The following is a 13,615-nucleotide window of genomic DNA, read 5'->3' as shown; positions in this document are numbered from 1 at the left end:
TCTGTAGCTGGGAGCTGCAGCTCGGTTTAACCCCTGGAAGGACTCTCGACACGGGGTTTGAGTCTGCACGGGCTGCGGTGCCACTGGAGATCGAGCCTGAGCCTTGCAAACCGGAGACAAGGAAGCAGAAGGGCTGAGAAATGAAGCGCTCTGGAGCTAGGCTCTTTCCAAACTCCCAGGGCGCAAAATTACAAGCACCGAAGTAATCGTCATTAGCGAGGCATGCACGCAGCCAAGAAAGCCAAATGAGACAGGTGGGCACAGCGATGCAGCACCGCTTTAGGATTGCCCTGCGATGCCTTTAAATCCCCATTTCCAGACTCCAGCGGAACTTTGGATTTCGTTCTGTATTGTTACTTTTGCCCGTGGTGGCTGATTCCCCATCTCTGGGCCACTCCAGGGAAGGGGAGATCCTCCAGGCACCAGACTGCTTGCACTCAACAGCCCGTTTTTCCCACCGCTCTCCAAACAATACAAAGTTTTTCTTTCCAGTAACTTTTGGCCGTCTGCGTGAAGTGACCATTTCCAGAGAAATCCTTGTTTCTACTGCTGAGCAGGACCTGCTGGCACAGAAGGAATGGATGGAACAAAACATCGTGTTGTGCAAGAGGACTGAAAATGCTGGCTTTGAGAAGAAATGCAGCCCTGGAAATAGTAAGGGAGGGTGAGTGTTTGGGTTGTTTTCCCATGGAAAGGGTTTACAACCTTTTCCTCCGCCTCCAGCACAGATGGGCTCTTCATCCCTCCTCGAAGGGAGCAGCATATCTGAGCTGTTCCCATTCAGAGCCAGAGTTGGTTATCTCCCTCCCTCTCCTCTGGTTGCTCCTATCAGATACCCAGCACATGAGTCTTGGAAACGTTTTGGTTCTCTGTGCCCACATCCTGTGGGATTGAGCTAGAGGGCACAACCACCTTTACCGTGTGCACAAAGCGGGCTTGGTTGGAATTTCACAGCCAGTGGAAGAGAGACATGGGCTGGGCACATTCGTGGGGCCACGTGGGACACTTGGCATCACCTGCAGCTTTCTGATCTGGACCCAGCACTTTGCCAAAAGCCCCGCTGAGCCACAGAGAGCTGCTGCTGACAGCACAGGATTAACAATAAACTGCTAACACTCCCCTCCTGCACGTGTTCTAAGAAAGCCCAGCTGGGTGAAAAAGTTGGCAGTGAGGAGGGAGGGCCCCAGGAGCCTTCCCTCAGAGGATGAGAGCTCCCTTGGAGGAGCCACCCTGCAATGGGTGCCTGGAGGGAAACTCTGGGGCAGTCTGAGCCGGAGGAGCAGATCACACTGCCTGGGCTGGTGCTGCTCCAGGAGACAGCTGGGTGGAAAATGGTACCTGGAAGGATGGGACACTGCAGCTGAACCAGAACCACTCTGCAGGCAGGATGTGCACAGCCCCAGGGGTGATCCCAACACCCACCTCTCATGCACTCCTATGCCCTGGGACATGCAGCCCTTCCAGACAGATTCCCTGCTGCCTCTGGTTCTTTTCCAGCCGTCCAGTGCTTGTGTCTGACCTCGGTTTGGCACAGCCACACCAGTCCACCCCCAGAGCACAGGAGAAAGCTTCTTTCTGTGCTAGTCCTAGAAAGACACTGGCATCCCTCACTTTTTTAGGCTCCAGCTGAACAAACACAGGTGCTGCTCTTCACACCCGCCAGCTGCCCTGCTCTGGGGCATGAGCTCTCTTGCTGGCTCTAGGGCTTCATTTGCACAAGCTGCCTTTTTTATTCCCTCGTCCCTAAGCCTCAGGCTGTGGCTGCTGCTCTGGGACTGGCATTGCTTGCACCTGAAGGCAGCTGGGGCTGCCCAGGAGTTCCCCCTGATTTTTGTGCCCTACATGCCTGCTCAGAGGGGATCCAGAAGCACAGAGGTGATGCCTGCACCCCCAAATCCTGCAGCAAAAGGCAGCAGCAGGCAGATACCATGGCCAGACAGGAGACTGATGTCCTGGGACTTGTCAAGGCTCTGGGAAAAGGGGCAGGAGCTTGGAGCAGGGTGTGTTGTGTCCCCCCTGGCTACTCCAGCTCATTGTGCTGCCTTCCCTCCTGACACTATCCTGCCTGACCAGGAAAGCTTCCTGCAGCCTGGTTATCTCTGTCTCAGCCTCACCCAGGCCAGAAGCCCTGAACACAGCCCTGTGCTCCTCGAAGTCCACGTCTAGCCAGGGATGAGGCCAGCTAGTTTTCAGAGATCACAGCCCGTGCAAAGCCCTGAATTCCCTCCTTCTGTCCTGCCCAATGCCCCCACGACAGCAAAGAGGACTGGTCACTGGTGGTATATTTATATATCAATACAAATAAAAACAAAACAACTCCCAAAAAAGTAACAACAACAAAAAGGTTTCTCTGAGAGCAAAATAGGAACATTTACAAATACTTCTGGCTCTGGCTTGGATCAAGTTAATGTTAAATAAAAAAAAACAAAACCCAAAAACAAAACAAAAAAAAAAAAAAGCCCCAAAACAAAACCTCCCAAACCCTGAGCCCCCCTCCCCCAAGATTATAAAAAAATAAGAATATACACATTCAAAGAGCTTATTACAGTATAAAGTTGGGGAGGCCCAGGCAGTGGCGGAGGCTGGGGCAGGGGCAGAGGCTCGTTGCCTCTCCAGGGTTTGGGGTTTGCTCTTGCTCAGCGCTTTCCCGGCCCATGACTCAACGCAGGGCTGGGCCTGCGGGTTCCCAGTGGCAGCTTGGGAAAGCCGGGCAACCTGGAGAGCCGGTCGGTCCCCACGGCCCTGTCACCTCGTACCTAGTGACTCCCTCAGCGGCGCCCAAGGGCCAGGAGATGCCTGCCAGCTCAGCACCCCCAGACAACCCAGTCCTCCAGATCCTCCCAGGAGCACTGCTGCTATCTCTCTCCATGGGGAGGATGAGACAAAGAAACAGGGGGGACACCATCGAGTATCCTTGTGCCTCCAGCGGGATGGGCACAGGAGTGGGTACTGGGTCCCAACGCTGCCCATGAGGGGAAACAAGGGCAAGGGGGAAGACAAGACAGAGCCAGGACCAAACTCACCGCTCCAGAGATCACAGCAGTGAGGTGGCAGGACAGCGGGGACCCTTGGGAGCTGATAAAGGGGAGGTTGTATATATGTATCTATATAATAGCCGGGGGTCACAGCGGGGGTATATTATATACACACATACATACAGACACACAGATGGAGCGTCAGGTGACACTGAAGCATGTGCCTCTTCCTCAGCCCCAGGACTGGGAATACATTTCCTAGAACTTTGCAAAGCCCCTCTCTAGGTACATCTTAGGTGGTCCCAACAACAACAAAAAAACCGAAAACAAAATAAAAAATCCCAACAACTCGAAGAGAAGACAAACCACCTCCCCAACCATCCAAACCCAACCGAAACACGACGGGGAGGAGTGAGAGCCCCTTCCCGTGCCGGCAAAGTGGCAGCCACCGTTTGGGTTGAATAAGGCACAGTTCCATAGCAGTGCTGACAGCTGAGGGCTCTGGCTCTGCTGAGTCCCGGCGGCGCCGAGGCGGCGCGGGCAGCGCCCGAGAATGGGCAGCAGTGTCTGAGGGAGGTGGAGGGTCTCAGTGCCCCGGCGAGCTCTTCTCCTGGGCGGCCCGGCTGTGGTTGGTGAGCAGCAGCCCCTCGCGCTGGGCGTGCTCCAGGATGGCGGTGTAGCAGAAGTAATACTGCTCAGGGGTCTGGATGCTGAAGGCGCGCTGGGTCCGCATGCGCAGCACTGTCTGGTAGATGTTCAGCGTGCCCACGTCCTGCAGCTGTGACAGGCAGATGTCCAGCGCGCAGAAGGTACCTAGGGACAGCGATGGGCATGGCATCAGACACCAAATGGCACCATCGCCATCCCTTGTGAGAACTGGAGTGCTGGTGCTCAGCCCCACACTGATCTCCTACACATCTGGGGACCTCTCCCAGGTCTGATGGTTGTGGCAAGTCCTGAGGACATGTCTCAGCTTGCAAACACACCGTGGGTCCCCGGGATGGAAACACCCCAGGGAAGCTGGACTTGTCACCCCACCACCCCCAATTCTCCCCCACAGCCATTACCTGTCCTGCCAATGCCAGCGCTGCAGTGCACCACGACTGGGGGTCCCCCGGGGTGACCCTTGAAGCGAGGTCCCAGGGCGCTGACAGCCACTCTCTGCTGCTGTTTCACGGCCCCCAAAAAGTCAATGAGAGTGGCGGCGGAAGAGGGGACACCATAATCTGGCCAGCTCAGGTACTGGAAGTGGGACACCAGCCGCCGCTCCCTGGTCTGGGGAAAGCAGGGCGTTTAGACTCTCTTTCCTCCCCTGGTGCCCCCATGCCATTCCTCCACCAGGCAGCTGTGCCCACGCACCTCTGAGCTGTGGATCTCCAGGATGGTTTTCTTGTAATGGTTGAGGTTCTCTACGCCCAGGTTGGTGATGGTCAGGGCCCCAAAGCACACCTGGAAATCCTTTTCCAGGGGCCAGTACTGGCCGCACTTCCTCCTGCCTCCCTCCTCCAGCCTGGGAGCATGACAACAACAAGCTGGTAATGTTCTCCTTGTCCTGCCTGAGACATCTCCCATGCCACCCAGCCTTGGTCCTTTGGGGACCCCGCAGGGACCAAACAGTCTGCCCTTAACCCAGTGTCCCACTTCTGTGGGGCTCTGGCGGGCACCAGTGCTGAAAGATCACTGCACTGAGCCCAGCACTGCTTATCCCACACCAAAAATGCTCATTTGGCACAGAAAAAGAGGGCTGTGTCCCTCCAGGAGCGCTCACCGGGTTGTCATCACGATCACCAGGACGTTCTGCTCCCACACCATGCGCCAGAAGTCACCGTAGGTGTTTTCCAGAGGCCCTGCAGGGACAACCCACACATCAGCCCAAAACCTCACGGATCTGGGCAACCCCCTGCCCAGCTGCATCCACCAGCCCCTCATCACCCCCACAGGGAACCACAGCCCCTTCCTGTAGGGGCTGGCCCAGGTATGGATCCATGATCAGCTCAGTGCTGATCCCACCTCTCTGCTCATCCCTGGGCAGATGGGGCAAATCCAGAGCTAGGATGGGGGCAGGGAGAGGGAGAGGGCTGCTATCACGGATGAAGATGGATCCCCTTGCTCTCTTCCAGGAAAAACTTCAGTCCACTAGCTGGAAACTGAGAGGGGAATAAATACACCCAGGGAGGAGTAAATACACCCTGGGAGAAGGGGGACCTGCTGGGCAGTGCCCAGCTCCTGGGATGTCCCCCATGGCTAGTGGCTGACACTGGGCAGAGAGGTGGAACCCATGGGTGCATCAGGAGCAGAACAACCCCTTGTTGGCTCAGCCATACCCTGAGTGCCAATGTAAGCATTCCTCTGCTTGTAGCCATCCATGAAGCTCGCGTTGATGTAGTCAGTCAGCTGCAGGGAGAAAAGCATGGGTGAGATAAGGCCTCCAGAACCCTGGGAGAGCTGTGCCAGCTTCCCACAGGGCTGTGGGTTTCCCTCCTGGGCTGGCTCACCTCCGGGCGGCTGTATGGCTTTGCCAGCTTGACACGGGTTTGGTCCAGGCAGGGCACGTCCCCGTACCGGTTCTTGTCCTGGTTGTAGGGTGCCCTGGGAGACGGGGGAGAGGGAAGCAGGGATGTATTCCAGGCAAGGCAAAGGCAGCATCCCTCCCCCTGTGCAAGCCTCTGGGGCCCGTAGCCTGGGCTCTGCTGCCATCACCTGGCCAAAGCCTCGGGAAGCAGAGTCCCGGCCAGGTCCTGGTCCCTCCTGTCCTATGTGGCTCCCCCTGACTCCCAGAGGCTGCAGGACCCCCAAAGGGGGCTCACACCATCCCCTAGGCCGCGGTTCTGTGTTGCTAACTCAAAGCACCACGCCATGAAGAGGCTGATGGGCCCTCATCCAGCAGCAGAAGAGTGGTGTGGGGGGCACCCAGCTTTTTGGGGTGATAGGGGCACCTGGCTCCCTCCCACCAACTCACAAAGAGCAGGCGAAGGTGCCGGCCGGGCTCCTGCGCCGAATGTCTTCGTACTCCTCATAGATGCCACGTTTCTGCTTGTGGCTGACATGATCCAGCAGCTCCTGAAGGGTGACAGACTTGGGCCCGGGGACGTGGACAGAGCCGTTATCTTTGGGGGCCGCCAGCGGCACCAGGATGAGCTCGTCCAGGGGGTCGGGGTGCCCGTTCTGCTGGGGCAGGAATCGGCAGTTCCAGCTCAGAGGGTCCAGTTTGAGGGACCCTCCCAGGTACTCAGGGAGGCATTCCCGGGGCAGGTGATCCTTCAGCTCCGACATCTTCACCATCTGCACCTGTGAGAGGAAGGGGACAGGCAGGGGTGACTCCAAGAAGGTTGGAGAGGATTTGCTGGGGATGGGGAGAGGGATGCCAAAGGTCTGGTGGCTCAGCAGCTTCCAGCAGATGAGGCTGAATGGCACAAGCTGCTTTCACCACCCTGGCAAGAAGGGAAAGCAGCCTCAGCCCTGCCCACTGAGGCTCCTGTGCCAGGAGAGTGCCGTGCCAGGAGGATCCCTACTCACCCGCTCCCGCAGCTTCTCCTTCAGCAGCAGGCTGATGATGGAGTAGGGCACACGGAACCACATGGGTGCTCCCACGATGAAAACCTTCTTGAGCCGAGCTGGGAAGGCACCCTGTGGGCGTGAGGAGGGGGTCAGACCCGCTCTGCTGTGGCAGGGGATATGTCCCAGCAGAGGTGACATCCAGCACATGGGAACCCACGAGGGCAATGCCACACCTGAAGCATGCCTCACACACTCCAGCTGTGCTTGCTTTTATGAGTTGATAAGGACCCAAATTACTTCCTTGGAATTAGGTAAGCAGAGGGTTTGGCTCCACAGGGAGAGGTGAAGACTGGGAACTGGGATTATGTAAAGAACACACCCTGGCCAGTATTTACTCTTATTGATTTTTTTTTTCCCGGAGGAGGGAGGAGGCACCAAATGCCAGCACGATTAAAAAATAATTTGCATCTGTTTTCCCAAAAGTGCTGCCAGCAGCTGTGAGAGGAATCCAGCCTGGGGACAGCTGATCCCTCCCGCCCGCGCCACACCGCAGCCACAGCCGGGTCCGGCCTGGCAAGCTCCCAGTGCCTCCCCGAGGTTCTGCGGGGCTGCAGCTGGTGCTCCTGGCCGAGACGTGGTCAGTGTGGTCTGGGGGGCACATTGATGCCAAAACCACAGGGCTCTGGGTTCTTGGTGAGTGAGCAGCCCACACAGACATCAGTGAACCCTCAGGCACCACCTTGAGCAGGTTGAGGATCTTCTTGCTGAGGTCCAGCTCGAAGTTGGTGTACTGTGACCCTGCCATGTCGTAGATGAATACCAGCCCGTTCCTTTGCGTCTCAAAGCTGAGAGGAGGAAAAGAACAACGTCAACCCCACAACATGCAACCACCTGGCTCCCTGCATCAGTAGGTCTGCCTCACACTGACTCCCAAAAATCCCTTCCCATGCTTCCCAAAGGACTCACAGACCCAAACCTCGCTTCTGCACTTCCCAGTCGCTTCACCATCTCTTCCTACAACCCTTATTTAAGCCTGACTTGTGCCTTAAGCCTGCCTCAGCAGCACCACCCGTGATGGGTAAGGTCAAAACCAGACAGAGCCCAGCAGGATAAGTGGCAGGGGAATGTCCTGGGTTTATATTTTTGGCAGGGCTCACGTTACGTCTGGCTGATGGTGGGGCTGCCTCCTCCCCAGCCAGAGCCTTCAGGAATCCAGGACTTTGCTAAACTGAACCCAGGGTGTGGACAGGGCAAGGCTGCAAAGAGCCTGGTTCAGGGCTTGGGGGATTTTGCTCCCCTGCTGAACAATTCCATACGGAGGACAGGCTGGAGTTCAAACCAGGGAATTTCAAGCCACAGGGAGCAGTGATCTCCCTGGGAGGGAACGTGCTCCCTCGGGACTCTCCAGTGTGAGACAGGGTACCCCTGCAGAGGCAGGCTCACCTCTCCACAGCTCGGTCCAGCAGGTAGAAGAGCGCCTGGAGCACCACGTGCTGCACGCTCTTGCTGGGGTGGTGCAGCTTGGCTGTGAACAGGGCGATGGAGGCTCCCGAGGGGTCCCGCACGCTCTGCCGAGGAAACAGGGTCAGACTCCTGCAGCATCCCCGTGGAGCAGAGCTGGGACAAGCCACCCAGCTGGGGGAACTCCTGGGGGTACACCCCACCTACCAGAATGGTGAACTTCCCGCTGAGCAGCTCCGAGCGCAGCGGCTCCTCGTGCGGCTTCAGCTTCACAATCCCCTCCTTCAGCCGTGTCTCCTGGGGCACAGAGGGCAGTGACAGGGGGCACAGGGGACACAGGCACGGCCCACCTCTGCCCCACCGGGCATCCAGCTGTCCCAGGGAACCTCTGCTCCATGGGATCATCTTCCAGCACACCCCTCAGAAACAGAAGGAGCAGCTTTGCAACACCAGGTTGGAAAAGGCAGTCATGGCTGTATATCCTTAACACACAGGGAAATGCTCTGTGGGCAGCACACACCAGCCAGGAGGGCACCGCATGAGCTGCTCCCAGAGGAGGGGAAGGGATTGGGATTGGTGAGATCTCCATGGCAACTTGCCTTGGCTGAAAAAGGATTTTCCAGTTGGATAAAACTTGTAAGGGAGAGAGAAAAAGGAGGAGGGGGAGGGTGGTCCTGGGGAGCAGGATGTCCTGCAGAGCAGGAAGCCCTCAGATGGGGGGTTCCCATCTCACTTACCCGGTAGGAGTGGAAGAGCTCGATGGCCCGCAGGACGTCGAACTTGCGGGCCATGAGGAACTTGACAGCCACGTTCCAGGAGAGCGGGGACACATTGTACTGGCCTGTCCACTTGTTGATCTCCTCCAGGAACTGCTTGGTGGCCTGTGGGAGAGATCAGGGGCATGCAGTGAGACAGGGTGAGAGGAAGATGAGGAAGAGGAGGAGGAGGAGGAGTGGCCAAGGAGCATTGTTGGAGCTACAATCCTCAAGAGACCCAGCAGGTTCTTGGGGTGAAGCAGGGAGCTCCACAACAAAAGAGGTAAGGGCAGTGGCCATGGAGACAGCAGAAATGCCACATGGGAAAGGGAGCAAGGGGTGGGAAAAATGGCCTGGAGGCTGGGGAACACTTATGGAAAGGAGAGGGGGAGCAAAAGGATGATTTTATATGCAACAAACTCCTATTCAGACACAGCATCCCCATCACAGCCCCATCAGCTGGCAGTGCCTCCTGGGGCTGCAGCTCCACCACGGGGCAGCGAACTCGGCTGTGGGAACACAGGCAGGGACACTGGAGGGCTGACACTTCAACCTGCTACAGGACATGGACCAGCTCGCCCAGTAACACCAGTTTCACACACACATGGAACACCAGGAGGGTCCCAGGACGCAGCTTTGCCTTCTGCCATGAATTGATCCCGTCCCACACCGGAGCCCCAGGGGTGACAGGACAGAGCAGCCCAGTCTTCCACTGCATCCTGCTCAAAGGATGCAGGCAGCATGGAGGGAGACACCAAAATGCCTTGCCCCCACCCAGGCACACACCAAAATAAAACAGCTTCCAAGCTCCCCAGAGCAGAGGATGGTGAGCAAGGAGGAGGAGGAGGGAGGTGAGTGCTGAAGGCTGGCTCCGGGAGGGAGGCAGGCAGGCGGCGGTGTAGGATGTCAGGCACGGAGTTACTGGGAACTATTCAGAGTTACTGGGAGCTATTGAGCCAGAAAAGCTTGTCGGTGTTAATGACTTCCGACAGGAGGAAGCGAAGGGCCGGGGTTTATCGGCGGCGCGAGGCTGGGAGGGACAGCGAGCCCCTCTCATGGGATGGGCCAAAGGAGCCCGGCTCACCCCGGGGTCTGTCTCCCAGCACTCTGCAGCCAGGAGCTCCCCAACTTGGTCCCAGAGTCACACAAAGCAGCCAGGCAAGCACCACAGGAAAATAAATGGGGCAATACAGGAACCATCTTCAGCCTTAACATAGCACACATCCACTCATATAGGAATATAGTTTATCTGTAAACATATCCTATCCAATATATCCTGGGCACACCTCCACTTCACCAGGGCATCCCCCCAGGCACCCAGTTGCTCAAAACCCAGGGGTGCAGATGCAAACCCAAAATAACAGTGAAGATGATCCTTCCCCAGCACGTGCAGGACAGTCAAGGCATGGGAGTGAGTGCCAGGTAAAACTCCCACTTCCCTTGGACAAAGACCAGAGCCGACACTGCAGCCTGAGCTGGCAATGATACCCCAAGATGATTGGAAGGGAGTCCCCAGATGATGGGAAGAGTGGCCCAGAGGGCATGGTGGCAATGAGGAGAGGATGCAGCCTGCGGTTCAGGTCTGCTTCCTCAGCATCTAACCCGCCACACTTCACACAATCCCATTTCCAGCAGCTGTCACAAGGGATGACGGACTTTTTGCAAGGGGAAGATGCACAAGAACAAGCACTATCTTTGCAGGGCAGTTCAGCCATGAATTCCAGCTTTCACTGGGAACAAAACCAAATTCCAAACTTACCAGTGCTGCCATTCAACAGCAGGGAGCCAGGCATTACAGAGCTGAGCATCAATGCCAGCCATAGCTCTGCCCCCTTTGTGCGCTCCACTGGGTCTCATCATCATTCCTAGCCCCAATCCCAAATGGATTTATACACATGTCAATCCCAGCGGAGCAGGGATCGCTCCACGTGCCAAAAACAAAGCCTGTGACCCAGAGCTGCAACAAGAAGTTCTGTTTCTGCAGCACTGGGAGTGAAATTGTCCGTGGCCAAGCTTTTGGAACAATGCTGGTCTTTGGAGCGCTGGCGTCATCCCTGTCCCCGCTGCGCCGGAGCAGGGTGGTGACAAAGCCACTGCTGCCGGAATCCAGGGGTTCTTCCAGCCCTCCTCCCCCAGGCAGCAAACCTGCCCTCCTTCTTCAGCGTGGGGAAGTGGGGGATAAATCTGTGAAAACTGCAGCTGGGCTGAAAACCTTCAAGGAAGGTTTTGGCTCCTTGGGGATAGGCTAGGGAGGGAGCTGCAGAGAGCAAGTGGAGGAGATGTCCCAAGGCTGGCCTAAGAGGAGAAGGGTGAATTTCCCTCTGGCTTGCTGTCAGTAACAGGGGAGAGTGGAGGGAATCTTGATGGTCCCAAGAAGGATGAAGGGATGGCAGGAAGGGCATGTTCCAGCCCAAACCACCACTTACCCACAAAAAGAAGGAAACTTCTGTTATTTTGGCTTCCAGGTCACTGAGGGCAGCACGAAAGGCAGCCTTCCCCACACCAAGCTGATGACCCAAACCTGGAGCCACTACTGCAAACATCTCTTCACCTTCTCTATCCAATATACCCAAACAAACCAAACATCTGAGATCCCTCTCCTGGGATGCTGCTCCCACTGCAAACCAGCCTTCCCTGCAGGTGCAGGATCTCCAAAACCTCGATTTCTGGAAGCTTTGCCCCCTCCATGACACAGGAGAAACGCAAATCTCAGGCACCTGTGGGGACAGAGGGCACTCCCTGCTTGGACACTCCAAGGACACTCCCCATTCCTCGGGATTTTATCACCCTGGAGAGAGCAGTGCTGCTCCCAGGAGGAAAAAGCCTGGTAGCTCTGCATTTGCTGAGCACCAGCGCAGGCTGCAGGAGGGGCTCTTCCATGGAGGTTTTGGAACTCGGCATCTCCATCCCAGCCCTCCTAAACCTCCCTGTAGAAACGAAGGATTTTTAAAGGAGAAAACCAACCAGCCAACCAACTGGAAAACCGACCATTTTGGAAGGAAAACGGGACCTTTTCGCCTTGGCTTCTGCAGTCCCCAGCGCCACCAACGTGGCCAATGTGACAGCCCGAGGGGGCAGAGGGATCCCGGCAGCTCGCCCAGGCTGCACATCCCCATCCACAGGGAAGCCCAGCGGCCGCGGGTGGGCAAGCCTGGCGAAGAGGACAAAGGAGGGGACAGGCAGGGATTGCTCCGGCCACCCGAGGCGCCCCGGCCGGCTCCAGGGCCCCGTTCCCCGAGCCCAGCAACATCCTCCCGCGGTGACGCAAGGCCGGCGGAGGAAGCCGGGACGTCACGGGAGGCCTGGGGCGTGGGAAGCGCGTGCACACGCATCCATCCCCACGCATCATCCCCACCGCAGGGAGGCTTGCCAGCGGGGCCACGCTGCTCTGGGGACGTGGGACCCACGCCCCAGCATCCACGGCAGGGGCCTTGCGAGGGCTCCTGGGGAACGGGAAGGCTTGGGGGGGTTGCGTGGATGGGGGTTGTAGGGTGGGTGCTGCGTGGGTTGGGAGGCTGCGGGTTTGGCGGCTGCTTGGATGGGGGGCTGCGTGGGGGTGGGGGGGGCTTCCCACCGGGAGAATCGCCGGGCTGGGAAAAAAACAGCCCGGCAACCCAGGCTAGCCAAATAACGATGGGAAAGGAGCGGTGTGGGGAAGAAGCCCCCGGCGTCCTGCCCAGCCCGACCCGGGGAAGAGGAGCCCGGCGGGACCTACCTGCTCCTCCTCGGCGCTGAGCTCCGCGGCCATGCTGCGCGCCGGGCCGGGCCGGGCCGATCCGAGCCGGGCTGGTCTAGGCGGAGGACGCCCCGGCGGAGCCCATCCCCGGCGCTGCGGGCACCGGCCCCTCCCGGCGGCGAGGGCGGCTCCGCCCCGGGGGCCCCGCCGAAAGTGCCGAGAAAATTAAAATAAAATGGGGCAAAAAAAAAAAAAATTAAATATCTATGTATGCGTGTGCGTGTGTTGGTGCGAGCCCCCCGGGAAGTTTGGCTCGGCCCGGGAGCGCCTCTCGGCTGGGCCGGGCCGAGCCGAGCTCCCGCCCCGCTCCGCTCTGCCCCGGCGGGGGCGGCGGCAGGAAGCGCCCGCAGCCCCCGGTCCCTCCTCCCCGTCCCCTCCCCGCGGCTCGGCCGACCCCGCAGGGCGGGCGGGGGACAGGAAGCCCTCCCCGACGGGGGGGCGAGCGGGGGACAGCAGCCGGGATGGGGCCGGAGGGGCCCGGTGCCCCCCCGGCTCCGCGGCGGCTCACCCAGCCCCGGTTCCGGGCCGCGGCAGGCGGGAGCGCCGCCGCTAAAATGGTGGCAGCATCCTCCTCCCTTTGCTGGTGCTGGATAAAATTCCCGGCAGCCGCATCCTCCCTTGCTGTTACTGGATAAAATTCCCGGCACAGCTTTCTCCCTTGCCGGGATTCCAGCCGCGCAGCCTTCCCCCCACGAGCAGGAGTCCGGGGTTTCCAGGCGTCTCTTTCCACTCCCTCCTCTACGGTCCCTAAATTGCATTTCCCAGCCGAGCGCAGGTGTCAGCGCCTGGACGGAGAGTCCCGAAGCTCCTCCGGGAAGGAGCGGGGATCCCGGGAAGCACAGCAGCGGTCGCTCCAAAAAGCCAGGCCCTGGGACAAGGGGACATTTTGTTCAGCCGAGGAGCACTGTGCTGGCAGCGTGCCTACAGCCGGAGCCTGTGCACCTAACCGGGAGAAAATGGAAGTAGGGCAGAGGGAAGGGGCTGAGAGCCCCGGCTGGACGAGTGCTCCAGGCTGGCTCTGGCCCCCAGCGCCCCAGGCCACCTCTCCTGGTCGAGCTGCCCGCTCAGCTCTCCCGCCCCAGGCCAAATTTCAGCTCCCGGTGGGGTGACCCCTCCAGTGGAGCTGCTGCCTGTTCCAGCTGGGAGTGGGATCGCACCCAGCAAAGAGAATAGTCACAGCACCAAACTGT

General features: G+C 58.5%; 1 protein-coding gene across 1 annotated transcript; it reads right to left on the bottom strand.

Annotated features, from left to right (window-relative positions):
* Positions 1-2,264: 2,264 nt before the first annotated feature.
* PTPN9 (protein tyrosine phosphatase non-receptor type 9) lies at positions 2,265-12,742 on the bottom strand. The gene is made up of 13 exons (XM_030228575.2): positions 12,405-12,742; positions 8,672-8,815; positions 8,142-8,231; positions 7,917-8,041; positions 7,213-7,318; positions 6,492-6,602; positions 5,935-6,263; positions 5,471-5,564; positions 5,300-5,369; positions 4,744-4,822; positions 4,335-4,485; positions 4,043-4,250; positions 2,265-3,788 (listed from the first exon to the last, which is right to left on the bottom strand). The coding sequence occupies exons 1-13, from the start codon at positions 12,435-12,437 to the stop codon at positions 3,562-3,564; spliced, it is 1,767 nt and encodes a 588-aa protein (XP_030084435.1). The 5' UTR covers positions 12,438-12,742; the 3' UTR covers positions 2,265-3,561.
* Positions 12,743-13,615: the final 873 nt, after the last annotated feature.

This window comes from Serinus canaria, chromosome 10 (assembly GCF_022539315.1).
Source record: "Serinus canaria isolate serCan28SL12 chromosome 10, serCan2020, whole genome shotgun sequence".
Classification (NCBI taxonomy): domain Eukaryota; kingdom Metazoa; phylum Chordata; class Aves; order Passeriformes; family Fringillidae; genus Serinus; species Serinus canaria.
Note: the sequence above shows the minus strand (reverse complement) of the source record. Positions and strands in the feature narration are given on the sequence as shown.